General features: G+C 38.3%; 1 protein-coding gene across 6 annotated transcripts in view; it reads right to left on the bottom strand.

Moving 5' to 3' along the window:
• Cep112 (centrosomal protein 112) overlaps positions 1-22,507 on the bottom strand; it is a 363,872-nt gene that overhangs the window by 274,279 nt on the left and 67,086 nt on the right. For 3 of the 6 annotated variants that reach the window (XM_050164303.1, XM_050164306.1, XM_050164305.1), the window contains 4 exons: positions 14,780-14,866; positions 11,673-11,772; positions 9,195-9,313; positions 7,484-7,627 (listed from right to left, as the gene is read on the bottom strand). In XM_050164303.1, coding sequence (XP_050020260.1) covers positions 7,484-7,627; positions 9,195-9,313; positions 11,673-11,772; positions 14,780-14,866 — 450 coding nt within the window. Of the gene's footprint in view, positions 1-7,483; positions 7,628-9,194; positions 9,314-11,666; positions 11,773-14,779; positions 14,867-22,507 lie in introns of those variants that run through there. The other 3 variants (XM_050164302.1, XM_050164304.1, XM_050164307.1) reach the window with 2 other exon arrangements.

Raw genomic sequence — 22,507 nt, 5'->3', positions numbered from 1 at the left:
TGAAGAATAAAGGAACTACTTTGGGCCTATAGCAGAGCTACAGGGGAACAGAGCTAGGCCAGGAAAACTAAGCTGAATGCTGGGAGAGAGAATGCAGAATCAGAAAGAAGCCATGTAGCCACCAGAGATGGACACTGGAACTTTACCCAGTAAGCCACAGCCATGTGGCAATACATAGATTAATAGAAATGGGTTAAATTAATATATAAGAGTTATCCAATAAGAAGCTAGAGCTAATGGGCCAAGCGGTGAGTTAATTAATACAGTTTCTGTATGATTATTTCAGTTCTGGGTGGCCAGGACAAACAGGCAGCCTGCTACTACACAACTGTCCAAGATTGCTTTCTGCCACTGTGATAAACACCATAACCAAAAGCAATGCAAGAAAAAGGGGTTATTTCAGCTTATACTCCTAGGTCACAGTCCATCCCTGAGGGAAGTCAGCTCAAGAACACAAACAGGAGGTAAAACAGAAACAAGAATGTTGGTTATTGGATCACTCATTAACTCATGCTTAACAATTCTTATATATATAAAACCTACCTACTTAGAGTCAGTGCAACCCATAAAGGACTGGATCTTCCCACATCAATCATCAATCTAAACAATTTATCACAGACATGGTCACAGGACAATCTGATCTAAACAATTCTTCAACTGAGGTTTCTTCTACCCAGGTGACTCTAGAATATACCAAGTTGACAGTAAAAACTAACAAGGACAATAATATATATCATGTTATGGTTCATAATATATAGTACATTATAATAGTCTAAATATAGTTAGAACAAATAGATCTAAACTAACAAATATATTCAAGATGCTATTAACAAATTAACTGGTGAGAAGGGATTTTTTAGAGTCAAATGAAAACACTTGGCATGAAAAAGTAGTTTAAATAAAAAGTAAAACAGACATAATATGCAGGAGCAAACCTATTAAAGGATGAATTGATGAGGGTAGAATCAAAGAAGCTTTCAAAAAGAGAAATGAAGAACAGTGAGAAACTGCAAGAATAGAAAACACAAAATAAGACCTAAGAGACAGAATGAAAAGCTCCTTTTTAAAAAATAACTTCTATGAATACATTTCTCATAACAAAAGAAAGAAAAATATTAAAGAGATCAAAACAATGACAAATGCCATTTCTAAAACACTATAGAGACATTTAGCATGTGATGTGGGATTCTCTTCTGTATGCTGTGAATACCATTCATTAATAAAAAAGTTGTTTTGGGCCTGTGATAGAGTAGAACAGAGCTGGTGAAAAAAACTAAACTGAATGTGAGAAATGAGGCAGAGTCGGGGAGAAGTCATGTAGCCCTGAGGGAGATAGTTGCTAGACTTTACCTGGTAAGCCACAGCCACGTAGCAATACACAGATTAATAGAAATGGGTTAAATTAAGACATACGAGTTAGCAAATAAGAAGCTAGAGATAACGGGCCAAGCAATGGTTTAATTAATACAGTTTCTTTCGGGAGTCTGGGTGGCCAGGAAACAAACAAGCAGCCTCTTACAACAAGCATGCATAAACCCTGGGGATTTGCAAGTATTTCAAACTACTTATTCATTCGGGAAGCACTAGGGCCCAAATTTTTTCCTAACATCACCTTATAGGCATGGCCCCACTGTTTTCTGGCATTGAACACTGAGTTAAAAAGTCTAAAGGCATCTTGATACTCTTTGTCTCATAAGCAACTCAGTTTTTCATTGGGAGGAAGTGGTGCTTGTAAAGCTGTAAGTCTGCTACCCAAAGGGATTCGGAAGCTCTAGAAATTCTGTTCACCACAGCCAGCAAACTACGGCAAACTCTGAGACTGTTTCTTCTCTCCAGAAGATCACCAGTGTTCTCCTGGAGTTACAAGTAAGACGAGCCTGTGCTCCACAAGCTGGAAGAGACCATCCACACCTGCTGTCTGCTCTTGCTTAGTCGCTCAGTTTAAAAAGTTGCATCAGGTGGATGATGGTTCTGATGTGTTCTTAGATTCGATTTGCCAGTATTTTGTTTAGTATTTTTTGTATCAGTGTTCATGAGTGAGATTGGTCTGTAACTCTCTTTCATAGTAATGTCTTTATGTGGTTTGGGTATCAGGGTAATTGTAGCCTCATAAAAAGAGTTTGGCTGTGTTCTTTCTGTCTGTTGTGTGGAACAATATGAGGAGCATTGGTATTAGTTCTTTGAAAGTCTTATAGAACTCTGAGCTGAAACATCTGGTCCTAGGCTTTTTTGGGGGTGGGAGACTTTTGATGACTGTTTTAATTTCTTTAGCAGTTATAGGTCTGTTTAATTTGCTTATCTGGTCTTGATTTAATTTTGGTAAGTTTTCCAATTTTGTGGAGGACAGGTTTTCAAAATATGACCTGATAATCCTCTGTATTTTCTCCATGTCTGTTGTTATGTCTCCCTTTTCATTTCTGATTTTGTAAATTTGTGTGTTCTCTCTCTCTGTCTTTTGGTTAGTTTGGATAAAGGTTTGTCTATTTTGTTGATTTTCTCGAAGAACCAACTCTTTGTCTCATTGATTCTTTGTATTGTTTTCTTTGTTTCTATTTTGTTGATTTCAGCTCTCAATTTGATTATTTCTTGCCAAGTAGTTCTCCTGGGTGACTTTGCTTCTTTATGTTCTAAAGTTTTCAAATGTTCTGTTAATTCACTAGTGTGGGATTTTTTCAGCTTCTTTGTGTAGGCATTTATTTTGTGTGTGTGGGGGGCATTCAGTGCTATAAATTTTTCTCTTAACACTGCTTACATTGTGTCTCATAAGTTGGGGTATGTTGTGTGGTTATTTTCATTAAATTTTAGGAAGTCTTTAATTTCTCCCTTTATTTCTTCATTGACCCATTGATGATTCAGGTGAGCATTGCTTAATTTCCATTTGTTTGTGGGCTTTCTGGAATTAGTTTTGCTGTTGAATTCTAGTTTTAAGCCATGGTGATCCGATAAGATCCATGGGTTTATTCCACTTTTTTTTTTTTTTTGTATCTGTTGTGGTTTGTTTTGTTACCAAGTATGTGGTCAATTTTTGAGAAGGTCCTATGGAGGTGTTGAGAAGAAGGTATATTCTTTTCTGTTTGGATAGAATATTCTATCAATGTCTGTTAAGTCCATTTGAGTCATAACATCTGTTAGTTCCCTTATTTCTCTGTTCATTTTTTGTCTGACTGATCTGTCCAGTGGTGAAAGTGGAGTGTTGAAGTCTCCCACTATTAGTTTAATGTATGATTTAAGCTTTAGAAGTGTTTCTGTTACATATGAGGGTACTCTTGTATTTGGGGCATAGACTCAGTGTTGAGATTTCCTCTTGATGGATTTTTTTCTGTGACTAATTTGAAATGTCCTTCTTTGTCTCTTTTGATTGATTTTAGTTTGAAGTCTATTTTGCTAGATATTAGAATAGCTACACCAGCTTGTTTCTTAGGTTCATTTGATTGAATTTTTTTCCCAAACCTTTACTCTGAGGCAATTTCTGTCTTTGAGGTTGAGATGTGTTTCTTGTATGCAGAAGAAGAATGGATTCTGTTTTCTTATCTAATCTGTTAGCCTGTGTATTTTTGTAGGTGAGTAGAGTCCATTTATATTAAGAGATATTAATGACTGGTGATTGCTATCTCCTGTTAATTTAGTTTTCATTGTTGGTGATGTAATTTGTATGTTTTCCCCTTCTTTGGGATTTGCTGCTGTGAGATAATCAATTGTCTGTGTTTTTGTTGATGTAGCCAACTTTCATGGGTTGGAGTTTTCCCCTTCTAGTACTTTGTGTAGGGCTGAGTTTGTGGCTAGGTATTGGTTAAATCTGATTTTGTCATGGAATATCTTGTTTTGTCCTTCTACAGTGATTAAAAGTTTTGCTGGGTATAGTAGTCTGGGCTGGCATCCATGGTCTCTTAATATCTACATAACACTTGACGAGGACCTGCTGGCTTTCATTGTCTCCATTGAGAAGTCAGGTGTAATTCTGATAGGGTCTGCCTTTATATGATACTTGGCCTTTTCCCCTTGCAGCTCTTAATATTCTTTCTTTATTCTGTATGTTTAGTGTTTTGATTATTATGTGGTGAGGGGACATTTTTTTTTGATCCAGTCTATTTGATGTTCTGTAAGCTTCTTGTATCTTCATAGGTATATCTTTCTTTAGGTTGGGAAAGTTTTTTTTCTATGATTTTGTTGAATATATTTTCTGTGCTTTTGAGTTGAACATCTCCTTCTTGTATACCTATTATTCGTAGGTGTGGTCTTTTCATAGTTAAAGACCTCGAAAGAACTGTACTCAACTTCATATGAAAAAGCAAAAAACCCAGGATAGTCAAAACAATCCTGTACACTAAAAGTACTTCTGGAGACATCACAATCCCTGACTTCAAACTGTACTACAGAGCTACAGTACTGAAAAAAGTCTGGTATTGGCATAAAAGGACCATTGAACCGAATTGAAGACCTGGATATTAATTCACACACTTTCGAACACCTGATTTTTGACAAAGAAACAAAAAATATCAAATGGAAAAAAGAAATGGTGCTGACCTAACTGAATATCAACATGTAGAAGAATAAAAATAGATCCATATTTATCACCATGCACAAAACTCAAGTCCAAATGGATCAAAGACCTCAACATAAAGCCAACCACACTGAACCTCTTAGAAGAGAAAGTGGGAATGATAGAGGGAGGTCATTGAGCAATAAAGAAACTGCTTGGCTGGCCCTGATAGGTTAGAACATCAGTGGGAGGAGTAAACAAAATAGGATGCTGGGCGGAAGAGGAAGTGAGGTCAGACTCTGCTCTGCTCCCGGAGAGACCCGACAGCTCTGCTCTCTGGAGCAGAGACGCCATGCTCAGCTCTCCCGGGTAGACCCGACAGCTCTGCTCTCTGGAGCAGAGACACCAGGATGGACGGAGGCTAGAATCTTCCCGGTAAGCGCACCTTGGGGTGCTTACACACATCATTAGAAATGGGCTAGTCCAGGTGCGAGAATTAGCCTGTAAGGGCTAGAGTTCATGGGCCAATCAGTCTTTAAATGAATACAGTTTGTGTGTTGTTATTTCAGGCATGAGCTAGCCAAGCGGCCAGGGTGTTGGAGACGCAGCCCCGCCGCTCCTATTTCAACATGGGAAGTACACTTGAACACATTGGCACAGAGAAGCACTTCCTAAATATAAAACCAGTAGCACAGACCTTGAGAGAAACAATTAATAAATGGGACCTCCTGAAAAAGCTTTTGTAAAGCAAAGGACACAGTCAACAAGACAAATGACAGCCTACAGAATGGGAAAAGATCTTCACCAACCCCACATCAGACAGAGGTCTGATCTCCAAAATATACAAAGAACTCAAGAAATTGGTCATCAAAATAATCCAATAAGAAAATGGACTACAGACCTAAACAGAGAACTCACAACAGAGGAATCTAAAATGGCTGAAAGACACCTATGGAAATGCTCAACATCCTTAGTCATCAGAGAAATGCAAATCAAAACAACTCTGAGATTCCATCTCACACCTCTAAGAATGGCCAAAATCAAAAACAATGATGACAACTTATGCTGGAGAGGTTATGGGGTAAAGGGAACACTCCTGCATTGCTGGTAGGAGTGCAAATTGATACAGCTCCTTTGGATATCAGTGTGGCAATTTTCAGAAAATTAGAAAATAACCTTCCTCAAGACCCACTAATACCACATTTGGGTATATAGCCAAAGAATCCACAATTGTACCACAAGGACATGTGCTCAACTATGTTCATAGCAGCATTGTTTGTCATAGCCAGAACCTGGAAACAACCTAACTGCCCCTCAACCAAAGAATGGATAAAGAAAATGTGTTACATTTACACAAAGGAGTACTACACAGCACAAAAAAAAAATAACAACATCTTGAATTTTGCAGGAAAATGGGTAGATCTAGAAAACATCATATTGAGTGAGGTAAGCCAGACCCAGAAAGACAATTATCACATGTACTCATTCATAAGTTGTTTTTAAACATAAAGCAAAGAAACCAGCCCACAAATCACAATCCCAGAGAACCTAGACAACAATAAGGACCCTAAGAGAGTCATACATGGATCTAATCTACATGGGAAGTAGAAAAAGACAAGATATCCTGAGTAAACTGGAAGCATGGGAACCTTGGGAGAGGGTTGAAGGGGAGGGGACAAGCAGAGAGGGGAGCAGAGAAAAATGTAAAGATTAATAAAATCAATTTTAAAAATTTTGCATTAGGGACATGCAAATGCATTATGACCAACACCTTCTGCCCATACCTTGCCTCTTCTTTCAAATCTAGCAGCCCAATATTGCAGACTCACTGAGCTGCCTGATGCCTCCCAGGCTGTGTGGAACAGCTCAGCCATGGTTCCCAGAGTCCTGGACTTTCTTGAACCTGTCAGATCAATTTCAGCCTTTCCAACGCTATTATGATTTGAATCTGAACTGTTTCTCACAAAGTCACGTTTTGAAACTGTGGTCTCCCAGTAGCTGTGCTATTTCAGTAGTCTGTGAAGCCTTTAGGTGGTGGACCCTACTAGCTAGGGGCGAGCCTTTGAAGGTTAGTTTCTGTATACTTTCTTTGCTTGCCAGTAATTTCTTTGCTTCTTAACTTGCTGTTCCATAAGAAGCCTCTGCCACATGTTCCTGTCACCATGAACTCTACAGCCTTCCCAGACTGAGAGATCCTCTGAAACAGTAAGCCAAATGAGTCTTTCATTGCACAGTTTCTGTACAGCATTTTCTTTCGATGGCATAAATGTAACTAATACAAACTCCAAAAGTTCTATTAACTTTTGTCCATCTTCATTTCTGAACTTTTCATCTGCTTTGTGTCATTTTTACAAGAAACAGAGATCAAAAATCCCATCTTCAAGCAACTAATTATATTCTTAAACCAAGTCTTTCTTTTTCACTCATATGACTCTCTAATTCTTAGATGCTGCACTTTCAAAGACCCTAACTGTTGAAAGCTTATTATGTAACTTCATTCATATATCAATTCAACATTGCCAAGAACTATTATATTCTTATCAAAGAAATAAGAAAACTTAACATTCAAAGAATTAGGAAGACCCCAAAACTGCTAAGGATTTGATAGTTCTCCAGGTGACATGTGTATGTACATGCCTCAGTCAAGAAGCTCTGCTAGGAGACTCTGTCAGAGCAGAAACACTCCCAATTTCCATGAAACCAACTTCAAGTATCATCAAAAATCGTCCTTCTATCCAGCATAAAAGAATTTTAAAAAGAAAATAATTATGTCTGAACTAAAAGTAAATGAAAAGAATTTGCAACCACTTCTAAGAAATTAAGGCACAGAGGTAGCATCAAACAATCCAGAGTCTGACATCTTAGTGAACTTCTAGGGGCTGTCATTCTCACTGTATCAAGTAAGAGAGTAGAGCTTTTTCTTTAAATTTAGTAACAGATTTATATAAAATGTGTATCAGTGAGGGGTGCGAAGAGCGAAACAGAGAAGAGAAAATCACTTACTGTGGACTGTGTCTGCACCATGTAGTCACCCTCCATTTTATTCAGCCGCACGTTTGTGTCCTCCAGCAATTCCTGAATAGTCTCAGTATGTCGCTTCTGAAGCTCAAATTTTTCCTTTTCCATTTCTGCTACAGCATTGTGAAGCTGCACAATGAAGACAAGACTCTTTCACTATCATGGAATAGGTTATTTTGATAATTAAAAGTGTTTTCTAATGTTCCTATTTATATCTATAAAGTGATCTGAACAAGAGTCTAAGACTCATAAGTAAAAATATCACACAAAGAGCATTTTTCTTCTGCTTTCCAGAACAGAAATTTCAATAGGTGGGCAAATACTAAAGGAATTTTCTGACTTGGGTAGAAAGTAAGTAAATCTGATAAATAGTACATTTCTCAATGAAACATTATTAGGAGTCTGAAAAATACACAAACAGAAATATTAATAATCTTATTGTTGTTCATTATGAATAACAACTGTATTATTTATTTCATTTGTACAATACAAATAGGAAAATGCTTCTTCTCCTATACAAATTTCCAGTAAGATACTCATTCAGCATTCCATAATCAATACAAACAACAAACACAAAGATCACATTTATGAGTGGAATATACAGCAAGGCTGACAACATGGCAAGCAGCATATACAAAGATCTTAATTGTCTGATAGCCTTATGTTGACTAAATGAATGAAGCTTTAACAAAATCACTGTGAACTAAGGTAAAGGAAGCAGAAAAAAGTGGAGGCCTGGAAAGGATGTAGCAGTGAGCTTCAGGGCAGAGGCAGAAAGCTGAGCAGGAAGAGCACAGCTTTTTGCCTCTGTCTGTGGCTTTTCACTCTGGGATCTCACTAGGAAGGGAGCTTATCCAGTGTCTGTGTGAGATGGAGAAAGCAGGGTTCCGAAGAGTCTAACAGATGCTTTTGACTCGCTCTCTGTGAAAAGGGAGAAAGGCAAGGGGCTATCACAGGCAGGGTGAATCCTCACCTGACCAAGGAGATACTAAAACACATGCAGAAAGCAGGCGAGCACAGAACCAGCCTAGCAAGAGTCCCAAAAATCTCATTCCAGATTCAAGCTCAACAAGAAGAGTAAGGATGACTCAGAAATGGCCACCTGGAAGATCCTTGGACTTTGCAAATTTAATGTAGGCAGTTTTGACTACTATAAGCACTCCTTCAAATCTGACTGCTGCATCTGTAATTTGTCTAAAGTCTGTGTTTTTCAATGCAGGGCTACTTCGTACTTAAAAGTGACTCAAGATGATTCCTAAACCCCGGTACCAACACCTCAGTGCTTCCCCAGGGCATGCTAGAAGAAACTATTCACTGGGGATTTTACTCACCAAAACAAGTTTGCACTATAAACTTCAGTCTGCTTAGATAGTGGTGCCTACCATTTTAAGAGAGAAATTACCCAAATCCCAAATTGAAACCATTATTTCCATTATCATTTTACTTAACACCTACTGGCTCTACCAAAAAAAAAAAAAAAAAAAGCAAAACATTAATTCAAATAAAACTAAGTAAAAAAATATGGCTTTAAAACAAAAACTATTTATAAACCATAGACTCTGAGAATGATATATACCAAGACATGAGCACCGGCTATTTGTAGTTAATCTTGAAGTTTTAATCATTTTCCACCCTTGCTGGGCTTGTCCCTCTCACACACACTCCGCAGGTCACGTGGCTGACTCTGGGTGCTTACCTTTTTCTCCCAGTCGTTATTCAGAGATTCTCTGCTTTGCTCGCACATCTTCTTCAGTTCTGTTATCTGATTTTCTTTAGTTTCTCTGATAACTTGACAGTCACGTATAAGGATCTGAACTGTCAAAAATTATGAAAATAAAGTTAAACCACTTCTAGGAACCACATTAGAATTTGGTGATATGTATGTAATGATACATTTAATACATGATTTAAGTTTTCACTGAGCTTTACATTTTTCTAAAACCCTCTAATTTCCTGCTTTATGACCGTGTCTATAACCATAGGTGAGCTTGATTAATTAGTCTTTACTCTCTCCCCAGAACATTTAAACAGCAGGTTAGCTGCTATGGAAACTCCATCAGCCAATTGCTTTTAAGATACTGGCTCCCATGCTAGCCTCAAGTATTTCTCCTCTAATGTGGCCTTTGTCACGTTAAAGAGTCCACACATTGGTGCAGATCCCATAATGAGTGCCAGGCTGGGGATCATGCTAGGTTCCCCTCCCCTAAAGGATATGGGCCTAAGGCTCTGACAGGGGAAATGGCCCCTTATGATCCAGCTGCTCTCAGGATCCATCTCTTGCCTCTTCGACATCTTCAAACTTCACCGTAAATATACCAGCCTCTCTCTGCTGGCTCCCGAGGACACCTCCTTTTAGTACCCAGTGTCATTACCTAACCACCTCCATTGTCAGAAATTTTCTCTCATGGAGCTTGAGCACAAGGTATCCTCTTTTTAAAACACTCACCAAGCAGATCCCTCCCTTGCAATGAGAGAAAGAAATCCCCCTAATTTACACAAAATCAGATCTTTTTCTCCAATGAGTCACTTAGGACATTATATCTATTTCCTTGCCATTTTCCTCTTAAATAAGGTCATTTTCATTGAGGAGAAAGATATGTCAGCTTCATTTTTTATTCAAAGGTGTAACAGTGCCACAGAGACAAGTTCTCAGGAGTTACGGGCTGACCGAAAAAGGAAGCTACATCCTGCTGTTGCCAGGCAGTTTATAATCATGTTCAAATCTTATGTCATTAGACTTTTAAAAACTGTATGTTATTCCTTCCTTTTCTCTAGCTAAAAGGACATAGTTTAAGTGAAATTTTCTTTAATAAATTTTAACCAACTAAATTACAAAATACATTAAGCCATAATTTTACTTCAACATAACATCTTATCTATGTTTTTATTACTTTAAAATGGAATTTTCAGAAATATTTCCCCAGAAGTTTCTTTTATTCTTATCTTAACTATGTAGCTTATAAAGGAGAAGAACCCAAGTGGACTACACACTTGTGGTTAGCATGTATAACACGTTTTTGCAACATTAAACCAAGATTGAACTGCATTTTAAAACCCTTAAAAAATGAGTGTGGACCTTGTTGTTTTGTTGTTCTTGTTCTTGTTGCTGCTGTTGATTCTTGTCATAAGGTACCACTGTGTAGCTATGTTACTTGGAACCTGAAATCCTCCTGCCCAGAATGGAATGCTGGGATTACAGCCATGCATCACCATGCCTGGCAGGAAAACAGTTTTTCTTAAAGCCTAAATATTTTTCAAGCTTAAGGATGTTTGAAGTGCCTACTGTGAAACAGAATGAGAAGGAAAGTCTATAAATAAACAGAACACTTTAGCTATCACTGATAACAATTAAGGAAAAAATGAAACTATATAATTACTTTTGGCAACCTTTAAAGCAGGAAATTAATCTGAAAATGCCTACTTCTCTGCTTAGTTCTCACATGTAACTGCCCTGTTTAACTGTCAAGAGTATTACTATCCACCCCACCACATTCAGGTTGTGGAGAAACCCAATAAACTTGGCACATCCTAGATCAAAGTCTCTCTTGGCCCTTCATTCTTACCCACTGTCTATATTTCTTCCTTTACCAAATCTTAATTCTTCGGTTTCATTTTCACTAATCTCAAATCTGTAAGCATTCTGAGCCTTTATCAAAGCATGTGCTAAATTCCACAAGGCTATGGGCTCGAGATGTGCTCAGTGGTCAAACATTTGCCCAGTGCGCACAAATACAACTCACCAACTTTTGAGTTCCTACCCCAAAATGAGGAACTCCTCTCTGGAATGAATTAAATCATGTCCAACTAAACAAAATCAAACAAAAGTTATTTTCTCAAAATGTGACATTTTTCTTGTGAATACCTGAAAATTTTGATGTTTCGGGTCATACTGTAGACAATTGAATACTTAATGCTTTCTCTTTCCTGTTCAATGAATGTGTAAGTGGGAAATATATTCTATATTTTTTCTGTCAGTCCCAGTTGCCACTGCATCTCTCTTTCTCTTTCTCTCTGCCTCAAAAAACACACATTTTACCTAGTCACATGAAATTTCATATAAATTTCACCTATTGATGGATACTCACAAAATCTCAGAAATTAAATTTTATTTTTAAATTTTAAATCATCAAAACAAATCAAATCATCTCAGTAGATTCACATGGCACACCATCACCTTTCTTCTCAAGCTTTCTTATTGTCTCCTCGGTTTCAGCTTGTTTCTTTTTGTATAAGATTTTCAAATCTTCTAGCTCATTATTCTTTCTTTCTAAAATCTGCAAAAAGGATGCACAGTGCTTTAGTTTACAGAATTAAGTATAGGCTATATCATCACATGTGAGGAAAGTATAGGCTATACCACCACATGTGAGGAAAATATGAGGAAAGTATTTTGCAAGTCTATCCATCTCATAAATGATTCCACCTAAATACAAAACTTACTTTATATACATTGATAAAAATGTTAACACACAAGAATAACTTATTTTTAAATGTTTTCTTTAGAATTTCCACATATATTTTTAAAAATATTGTGAACAATGAATTACATGAATCCCTAAAACATGACTTGGAAATTAAATTGTCATCAGGTGGCAGAAAGAAGTCATCATAAGCGGGCTCTGTTGGGTAGGCCACGCCACTGCACTACACTGGAATGCAACATCTTCCAGCTGAATATGTCCAGGGATCTTCCTACCAGAGTCCCCTAGTCTTTCCCTGCTTAAAGCCAAGACCTCCTAGATGTATGGGAAGATGATGTAGAACAGGCTTCATCTCTATCTAGCTCTGTTTTATGAATCAAGACAAAATGAACTCAAGATCTCAAACACTTAATAACTTTTTACAGCAATTATATTTATCAGTTTTTTCACATTTAATAAATGCAACCATGATTTTATATTTCACAACAAAAAAAATAGTAAATAACCAAAATAGGAGCGTTAGTAAACAGTGGGAAATGTTACCCAGGAGCTCAAAAGAAAATCAGAGAGAAGTGGGAGTGAGCCATAGTCCCACACCCTCAACCAAGCTCAAGCAAAGCTGCTCATAGAGGCAAAGAACCTTTTCTTAGTGTTTTTATTAGCAGCATTCAACCTCACCTTTCTCTCCTCAGTCTTAACCCTATGGTCACTGGAACACATCCCCATAAACCATGAGCCAAAATAATTTTCCCTTCTTGAGCTGTTTGTTCTCAGGTATTTGGTATTAGTGGTATGAAATGAACTAATATAATAAATTGGTACCAAGAAATGAGGTCACTGCTGTGATAAGCCTGACCACATGGTTCTTCAGGCCTTTGGAACTGGTTTACAGGAGGGACGAGGAAGACTTGAGAGCAGGCTAAAGAAACCCTAGAATACCAAAAGCAGAACTTAATAAGCTATTACGGCTCAAGTTTGGGAAACTAGAATGTCAATATAAATGGAGACAGAAAAGGACAGTCTGATGTTGTATCAGGAGTCATGGCTCCCTCAGAAACTGGGCTAGATGCCATCCATGTTTTATTTTGGCAAAGAATTTGGCTGCAAGCTGCTCATATCCTGAAACTACATGAAGCTTAACTAAAATGTCATAGACAAAGAAAGTTATGAGACAGCAAAACTAACCCAGCATGCGGCATAAACACTACTTACTGTCCTAGTCAGGTTTACAGAGACTAACCCAGCATGCAGCATAAACACTACCTACTGTCCTAGTCAGGTTTACAGAGACTGAGAGCAGAACAGTTTGGCAAAAAGAAAAAACAAAGTTAGAATCCAGTTGAGGAGAGAAGGTGGGGACAAAAATGTGTGTTTGTTCAAGAGACAGTGCCTTTAAAGAGAAAGCACAGATGCGAGACCAACACAGGAAAGGAGCCGTGAAGCATAAGACTTCACACATCAGGCAGGGTTAGAGAGCAAAACAAAATCACCTAAGATGTTTCATTTGACTAAACACAGAGAGCCAGCGGGAAACCCTGCTCAATCAGGCTACCTAGAAAAGCGCTTTTACCAGGTTCAACCTCAAAGACACAGAGGCAACTCAGCTATGGCCCAAGAGGCCAGGATACGTCTGAAGTTGGCTTGAAGATATGATGTTGTTCATGTAATGCTGGCTTTGCAACTATGAATGAGGAGGTGACAGAAATTTGTGCCGGGTTCTAGAAAATCATTGAGACCAGGCAATGGCCCGAGAGAGAGGCAATCTGTGTTACAGACAGCCAAGCTGGAGAAGCAAGGTTCCCAAGTCCAGTGGAGCCCAGATGATACTACCACAGCCCCACATGCCTTACATGGAGCTGGAAGGTTTGGTATTTTTCATGAATTTCACTGTTACTTTGGTCTTGTATTTCTTTTCTATTCTCCCCTACTCGTTTACCCCATGCCATTACATGCTGGAAACATAACTTTTTACTTTAAAAAGGGTTCACATTTAAGGGACTACCTTGAGTCTCAGGGAAACAAAGCCTTTGACTTTTGAACAGCCCTGAAACTGTAAGGCTATGGAATCTTTTGAAGCTTAACTGGAAGCAGTTTGAATTTTGAGATGGGCATGACTCTCCAGGGCCCAGGGTGGAATGCTTGGTTTGGATAGAAAGTAACTTCCACAGGCGCAGGTGTTGAACATTTAGTTCCCATGAGACAGGACTATTTTGAGAGACCGTGGGGCATTTGGAGAAGGGGCCTCACTGGAGGAAGTGGTGTCACTGAGGTTTTATAACCCAGCCTCACTTCTTGTCCTGTCTACCTCCCATTCTACAAATATGAAACAATCAGCTGTTGAAAAATCCCACTGCCACCGAGATGCATTCCCCCTAACTTTCTCTATTGGGGTAGACTGTATCCTCTAAATACACATGCCAAAGGACAGCCTTTCTCCCATATGTTTCTTGTCCAGCACTGGTCATGATGATGAGTAAGGTAACTGATACATATACCAAGAAGCTGATTTCAGACTCTACCACCATGATTCTTCCAAACATCTTTCAAATTCATTTATCCTATACATTAATGTATTATTCCTCAAATAATTCTACTTCATTTTGATATTTTACAATAAAACTTCATTACATAAATTTATAATTAAAACTTCCATTTAAACAAAGGTAAAATTTTCAGTCCAGCAAGAATATTGCTTTATGATTTGAATGAGGAAGAAGAAAGGAAAATAAGCACATTTTCCTTAAATACATAAGGAGTTGCTTCCTTCTTGTTGCTTAGAAAAAAGATGATGGATGTGTGCCCCATCACAAGCCCTGGAGCACAGAAAATTCTGCACACAACATACATGTATATACCCTACCTTCTGCACATCGGCATCATGTTTCTGTTGCAGCTTAAGTTTTTCTTCATAAAACTTTGCTTCCATCATTTTTGTTTTCATGTCCAACTTCAAGGGAAATATTTGAAAGATTACCAGAAAGTCATCTTATAGTGAAATCCTGCTCTTACATTCAAACCCACACAGTGTTTCAGTGTCTAGTATTTCCATTCCAGTACGTCTCTTCCAACTTCTTCCTTTGCTCACATCTGTTTGATCATTTCAAAATACTCCTATTAGCCTCGCTGTTTAAATATGGCATTCTAAGAAAGACTATTCCTATAAATGGCAAATTACTGTCTAGGCAGCTGGCTCGGTTAGTAAAGTACTTGATGCAAGCATGACCTTGGTCCTGAGCCCACATTAGAAATAACAGCAACAACCAATCCAGGTATGGTGGTACACACTTAGCATCATGGCTCTGGGAAAGCAGAGATAGGAGGGTCCCTGAAGCTTGCTGGCTAACAGCCTAAACTACTTGGTAGGTAATGGGCCAATAAAAATGCTTGTTCATTTCAAATAGGAATAAACACAAAGCAAACAAATAATACTGAACATTAACTTTTCAGTACGACAAATAAAAACCTCAGTAAAACTCCCAATCAATAGAATGGATCACGTGAAAAACAGAGTGGTCAGGAGACAATAAGTCAAAAGACATGAATCATTTGTTTAGGCCAACAATAAATTTAAATATATATAAAAGAATAAAATATAGGGACTCTTTGAGACAGCGTTAAAATGTCAAATTTATGAATTATGGTCACAGAACAGGAAAAAAATCCCATGTTAAAGACAGCAAACATTTCCAATAAGATAATAGAGGAAATATGCTCCATCCTAGAAAACTAGATGACCATCCAGACAAAACACAAAATAGGTAGAACCAAAAAGAAGAAATTCTCACATTATACTTTAGTTAAAACACTAAAAATTCAGAAAAAAAAAACAAAGTGGATTGAAAGTTGCAAGAGAGAAAGACCAAGTCACACAGAAAGGCAGGCCTATCAGAGTAAGAGCTGACTTTTCAGTGCAAACTCTAAAAGCTAAAAGAGCACGAAAGCATGTGTTTTAAGTTCTGAAAAAGATCTCAACTGCCCATTCAGGAACTATATCCAACAGAGCTGTCACATGTTAGGAAAAAGAAAAGCTTTCCATGACAAAAGTAGGATAAAGCAATCTATGTCCACTAGGCCAATGCTACAGTGGACAGACTCTGAATAGAAGAGAAGGGTTAAAAACATATAGGAAGCTATATGAAAAAAAAAGGTTCAAAAACATTTCTCAACCAAATAAGGACTTAAAAACCATCAAATACTATAAAAATCAACAAAATGACAGGAACTGAATATACACCTTTCAATAACAATTCTGAATAGCGCTGGATTAGACTCTCCAATCAACATATATGGAAGAGCTAATTGGATTAGGAATCACATCCCTCTTTTGCTAAATACCATAAACAAACCTCACAAACAAAAGGTAGACACTGCAGGGTGAAAGAACGGGCAAAGGTATTTTAAGCCAATAGTACCAGGAAACAAGTGGGTGTCAGAATTCTGATACCTGACAAAACTGGTGTCAAACCCACACTACCTAGAAGAGATAACGGTTACTTCATGCTGTTAAGGAAACAATCCAACAAGAGCATATTACACTGAACATAGGTGACACAATTCCATAAAGCAAATACTATGAGATTAAAAGTCACAGATTAACACCAACACAATAAAAAATAAGAATAAATTAATACCCTATTCTCAGCCAGGCAGTGGTGGCACACGCCTTAAATCTCAGCACTCAGGAGGCAGAGGTAGGCTATCTCTTTGAGTTTGAGGCTAGCCTGGTCTACAAGAGCTAGTTCCAGGACAGGTTCCAAAGCTACAGAGAAACCCTATCTTAAAAAACAAAAACAAACAAACAAAAATACCCTATTCTCACTAATAGACAAGTCATCCAGGCAAAAAACAAACATCAGAGACAAATGACACCATAGATAAATAAAGTAGTGGCGCATCTCACCCAAACACTACAGAATAAACCTTCTTCCCAGCAGTCCAAATAACTCATTCTAAAGCTGATCATGTACTGGATGGGACACAAAGCAAGTCTCCAAAAATAGGAAAACTGAAATAACTTTCTGTATTCTGTGACCATGGAATAAGATGATATCAAAAGCAAGATTATTCATTAAAAAAACACAAAAAAACCACCACACTACCAAAGAATGACTGGGTGATTGAAGAAATCAAAACAATTTACATATTTCTAAAACTGAATGAAAAAAAAATCACATGACATTCTAAAGTCTATGAGGTACAATGAAGGCAGTTCTTACAGATCTAAGTGTTCATGTGACAAAATCAGGGGGAAATCTCAAACTGTGAAGCACCTCAAAGCATGAGAAAACTAAAACAAGCCAGAACTAAACCCAGTAAAGAGAAATAATTAAAAACAGGGCATAAATTAATGAAATAGGAAAAAAGAAATTTTTTTTAAAAAAATGAATGAAGAGTTGGTACTTTAAAAAATAAACACCACTGACAAACCTTTCACTAATCAATAATAAGCAAAAGAGAAAAGATGAAAAACTGTAAGACTAGAAATAAAGAAGCAGATTACAATAGATAGCAACGAAATACAAAAAAATCCTAAGAACATAGCTAACAAACTTATTCTATACCAAGTTAGAAATATAAAAGGACAAAATGATAGATAGGACCTACCAAAGTTAAACAAACCCACAGGGCAGGGGAACTTGATTGCTCTTTGGGCTAACGAGGGAGGGGTACTTGATTGGGGGAGGAAGAGGGAAATGGGAGGCGGTAGCGAGGAAGAGTCAGAAATCTTTAATAAATAAATAAAAAACTTAAAAAAATAGAACCAATTTCTGTAGGAAGATATTAAAAAGCATATTAAACACATTAATTGAAGTTCTGTTAAAAGTATTTTCATGTATTCCCTTAAACCTCTTTATTTTATAATATTTACTCTGCCACCAGAAGTCCTTAAAATATTAAACCTATGATAATGATTTAAAAAAAATAGAACCATATCCATGGAAAGAAACATGATTAAAGTAGAAATAAAAAGCCTTCAAATTAAAATAATAATAATAATAAATAATGAATAATGTGTGCTGTTGGCACCAAAATAGGCATATGGATTGATGGAATAGACCAGGATGTGATGTGATGTGATCCCTTACAAGCACAGCCATCTGATTCTCGACAGAGAGGTCAACAGTATATATACCCTGGAGGTTTGTGAGCCACCTCACCTAAGTAAGCGCTTCTTCCCTTTGCCTGTCCCTCACCCAGCTGCCCAGTTCTAGACAGCAGCCAAGCCAAGCTCTTTGTTCCCGAAACACCTGTGCTGGGAAAGTCACTCTTCTCTTCTCTATGGCCTCCATCCTTGCCCATTACCTCATGCACCCTGCGGCATTCTCTATACCCGCAGACATAGGTCCAGATCAGTGGCCCTCAGGCCTGCTGACCCTCCTTCCATCACCCTTTCTCCACCCACAGCCATCCTGGTGGCTGCAGGCCTCGCTCCACACCCATGGTTTGGGAATCACCTTTCCCTGGTCCAATTAAACAGTTCATCCACCAGATTTACCTGGGCTCACTCAAGTCGTGCATCTCCTGCACTGGCCAGTCTAAGAAAAGCCAGATTACCACATCAGACACATAACCAAACAAAGAAGTCCACATGCCCAGATCAAATCACTAAAACAAAAACCACCTGAGTCACCAAGTTAGCATGTCTCCCATCAAACCTAGCAGTCCTAGAGAAGTGTTCTGTAGCGAGAACTCCTAGATAAACTCCAGGACACAGAATTTAGAAGAACAATCATAGACCTTACTGAGGAATTTCAAGAAGACACAAGCAAACACTTCATTGAACTCCAAGATGATAACAATAAACACTTGAGTGATGTCCAAGATTATACAGATAAACAGCTGAATGAAATGACCAAGGTAATTCAGGATTTGAAAAATAAATTCAACAAAGATAGAAACACTGATGATAACACAAGCTAAAATGAAGATGAAAATGAAAACTCAATATTCCGATCAGAAAACTCAGGTGAAGCCTTATAACAAAACGGAATCAAACAAAAAGGGAGACTCCTGAGAATCCAAGATAAAGGGAAAGATTTAGACAAAGTAAGCAAGAAATATAAAAAAAATGAGAAGAATATGAAGGACATACAGGGCATCATCAAAAAAACAAACATTTTAATTCTAGGCATAGATGAGTGAGAAAATCATAAGTCATTGACACCCACCAGACCTAAAGGACCTGTAGGATCCTAGCAGCAGCAGGCCTTCATCACTGCACCATCTCTCCAGCCCTTGGAAAATATTTTTGTAAGAGAACAGATAGGTGGTTTTAGCAGGGAAAGGGAAAATTTAAAAAAGGAAAAAAAATAAGTATTAAAAACTGAAATCCTAATAATTGAATAGGGGGACAAATAACTAGGTAAGGTTAACAGATGTGGTATAGTAGCAAAGGTGTCTGTACATTTCCTGACAGACTATGAAAGAATCTAAATACCTGAGAAGTGGAAAACTGATTAAAATTTAAAATAAAAAACCTTTCAAGGTAAGCTAGAATTCCAGGTTGTGAATAAATATGTAATTGGAGGATTTGTCCAAGAGAATGTGAGTGGGGAAGCAAAAGAAAAGAAATTAGTCAAAAATGTCCTATCTAATCTTTTAAAGAGCTGACTTGACTTAGCATGGAGGCTCATGCCTATAAATCCAGTACTTTATGAGGCTGAGGCAGTTCAAGACCAGTCTATGCAACACAGTGAGTGCAAAGGCATTCTGGACTGCAAGGTGAGATACAAACTCAGAAGCAGAAAAAGCCTAACTGGAGCAAACCCCAGATTCTAAGAAAAAGAAAACAACAACCAGGCAAGTCACAGACAAACTGAAAATCCTGACATACCATGGACAGAGGTACTGTTTACATGGGAATAATAAAAATGAAAGCTCATTCCAATCAAGACACACAGACACCGGCCAAATAAGTAACATCCCAGATACTGAGAGGATAGGAGAAGAGTCATGTGGCAAATAACTAGGAGCTCTCTAAATGATGCCCTAGAGAATGACAAAAAATGAGGCCACAGAGAACATTAGATCAGAAAGAAAGAAAGAAAGAAAGAAAGAAAGAAAGAAAGAAAGAAAGAAAGAAAGAAAGAAAGAAAGAACTGGAGAACTAAAAAAAGAGTTTTTCTCTGCTCACAATTTCCAGAAAAGATAACTGCACAATAAAAAAAAATAATAACCACAGCGAAGAGTGGGTGTGGATCTGGAAAGAACCTAGCAAAAGAACAAATGATGATGGTGACTGGCCCATCCTCTCTCCCTGTCTTCATCATGAGGCCTCATTCCTTAGCTTGTCTAATTTTGACAGTTACATCTGAGCAACCACAAATACAGAACACAAAACAACACATGTGCCCCCAAATAACAGAAAGGAAAAACTACAAAGTATGTTTAAGTTGTGGATAAAATAATATACTTAATACAGACAGCCACGTGAAATAGCTAAAATATAATGGGTAAAATATCATCTCATTGAGCTATTAAATTGAACTTTTGAAACAAAGTTGAACCAGCCATGGAGGTGTAAAACTAAAATTAATCCCAGCACCCAGAAGGAGGACCCCAGCAAGCTCAAGACCAGCATTGTCTACACAGTGAGTTCCAGACCAACCAGGGCTACACTGCAAGACCTTTCTCAATCAGTTTCATAAGACCAATACAGAAATATAGAAGAAGGTGAACATAGCTACTATAAGTCATTAAGCCCAAGATTTAAGTCAGTTATAAAATCTGCAGAACTTTGCTACAGCAGAAAATAGACAAATGTTGAAAGACACGGCAGAATCAGGACAAGCCTAGAGAAACTGAAACAAGACAAATATGGAGCTACAGGTGGGAAGATGAAATAATGGCATTAATTGCCATTTAAAGGAAAACTCCTGAGTTAAAAAGGAGATGCCTTTACCCCAAGAACCATGTAGAGCAGCCCTTCTAAACAGAGCCAGAAAGTAGTGACAGTGGCAGCAACAGATCCACAAAAGCAATACTTGTTTTTGCAACATTAGCAGCAGCAGCAGCAAGGAACACAGAGAATTTGCAGAAGAAAACCAACTGGTTCATTACACACTGTGAGCAAATACAGTCCTAGGGATCTACATGAATTATTTCATTTAACTCCAACAACAGCCTTCCAAAGTGGGTGCTTGTATTATCTCTCCCTTACAGAGCATATAACTGAGTCGCAGAGAAGTGCCTGCTCGGGGTTTCACAACAGGAAGGGGGACTGCCTGGATTCTCTCACCCTCGTGAGTCTGTGTCCAGTCAATGAGGTGGCCTGGCACTGGGTGACTTTTAGATGATGGTTCATCTATTCTAAACAGCTCAACAAATAATCAGAACTCAAACCAGTAAAAGAAGATACATTCTTTAATAAATAACCTGGTGGTCTAAAGGTTCCCTGGGAAGCAAACCTGGTGCAACGGGAATGAGAGAAAGGAAAGGACACACGGATGCACACTCAGCACCCTGGAACACTGTGGTCTTCCTTTTGTCACTAATAAAGTGTGCCCACCCCTGCCGTGCCTGTTGCTGAGAGTGACTTTCACCTCACTGGTGAGTTTACCCACTGCAGAGATCCTCAGCTGAAGGCCCCCCAGCAGCAGCTGCTCCGTAAGTGTCGGAGCTTTCCCAGCGGTTCTCATGGTTAACTAATGAAACGTTTTCTGGGTAGTCTATAATTTTTGCTTTTTTTTTTTTTTACTCTTTTCACAACTCATTTTCACTATTAAAATAGTAACCTCAAGATCACAATGACATCGTTTTTATTTTTTATACAAAGCCTTCCACCACCAAATCTCAAAGCAGTTGTATCCTCCACTGTTGAGCAACACACAGGAGCTTGCTATGTCAGCCCCTCTTCTTCTAGCTTGCCTTGGCTTCTGCGATAACTGCTACTCTAGCTGGTTGCCTGGGTCCTAGGAACCCTTTATTATTTCTGCATTTATTCCATCCTTCTGCTATTTAAAGTAGCCATTCTCCCTGAATGAGTTTCGCACCCATCTTTACTACCTATAAATGTGAGCCTTTGATGGCCTTAATGGTGTTCAACTGTAGCATCCCCATGCAAAAGAATCACAATGTTATCCTCCAGCCTTAGCTCTTCTGTGCCAACAGTCACCTCAACACCGCCAGTGACATGTGCCTAGAGAGTATCAAACTCACCAAAAAGTAAAGCCAGCGCTTACTACGCTTTGTATCTTAGACTCCTTTTTCCCTCCTTCTCAATGTAAGTGTCTCACTAAGTGCAATCCCAGCAGGGTTTCGCTGGCAACCCTACAGCTACCAACCTGACAGCTCTTCATCGACCCTCACACTGACAACCGCTTCATTCTCTTCCCATCTTTCACAATCTGACCCATCTGACAAACCACTGCCAATTTAGCTGCCTCAGGTCTGTTGTGAAAATGTCATCCTCCAGTCAGACTTCCAGAGGTTTCCCATCTTTGTTGACAGCAACATGTCTTTGTGACCAACACTCTCTTTCACATGACATACCAAGCAGTTCTAAGCGCTAGCTAAACACAGCCTTGTTCCATCCTCCCTGGCTTCAGCTGCCTATTATACATCACATGATTCAACTCCTGGCTCCAAA

This window comes from Alexandromys fortis, unplaced genomic scaffold (genome assembly GCF_014885135.2).
Source record: "Alexandromys fortis isolate MF-2015 unplaced genomic scaffold, M_Fortis_MF-2015_v1.1 scaffold_156, whole genome shotgun sequence".
In the NCBI taxonomy this organism is placed as follows: domain Eukaryota; kingdom Metazoa; phylum Chordata; class Mammalia; order Rodentia; family Cricetidae; genus Alexandromys; species Alexandromys fortis.
The sequence above is the reverse complement of the archived record's forward strand: the minus strand, read 5'-3'. Positions and strand labels throughout refer to the sequence as shown.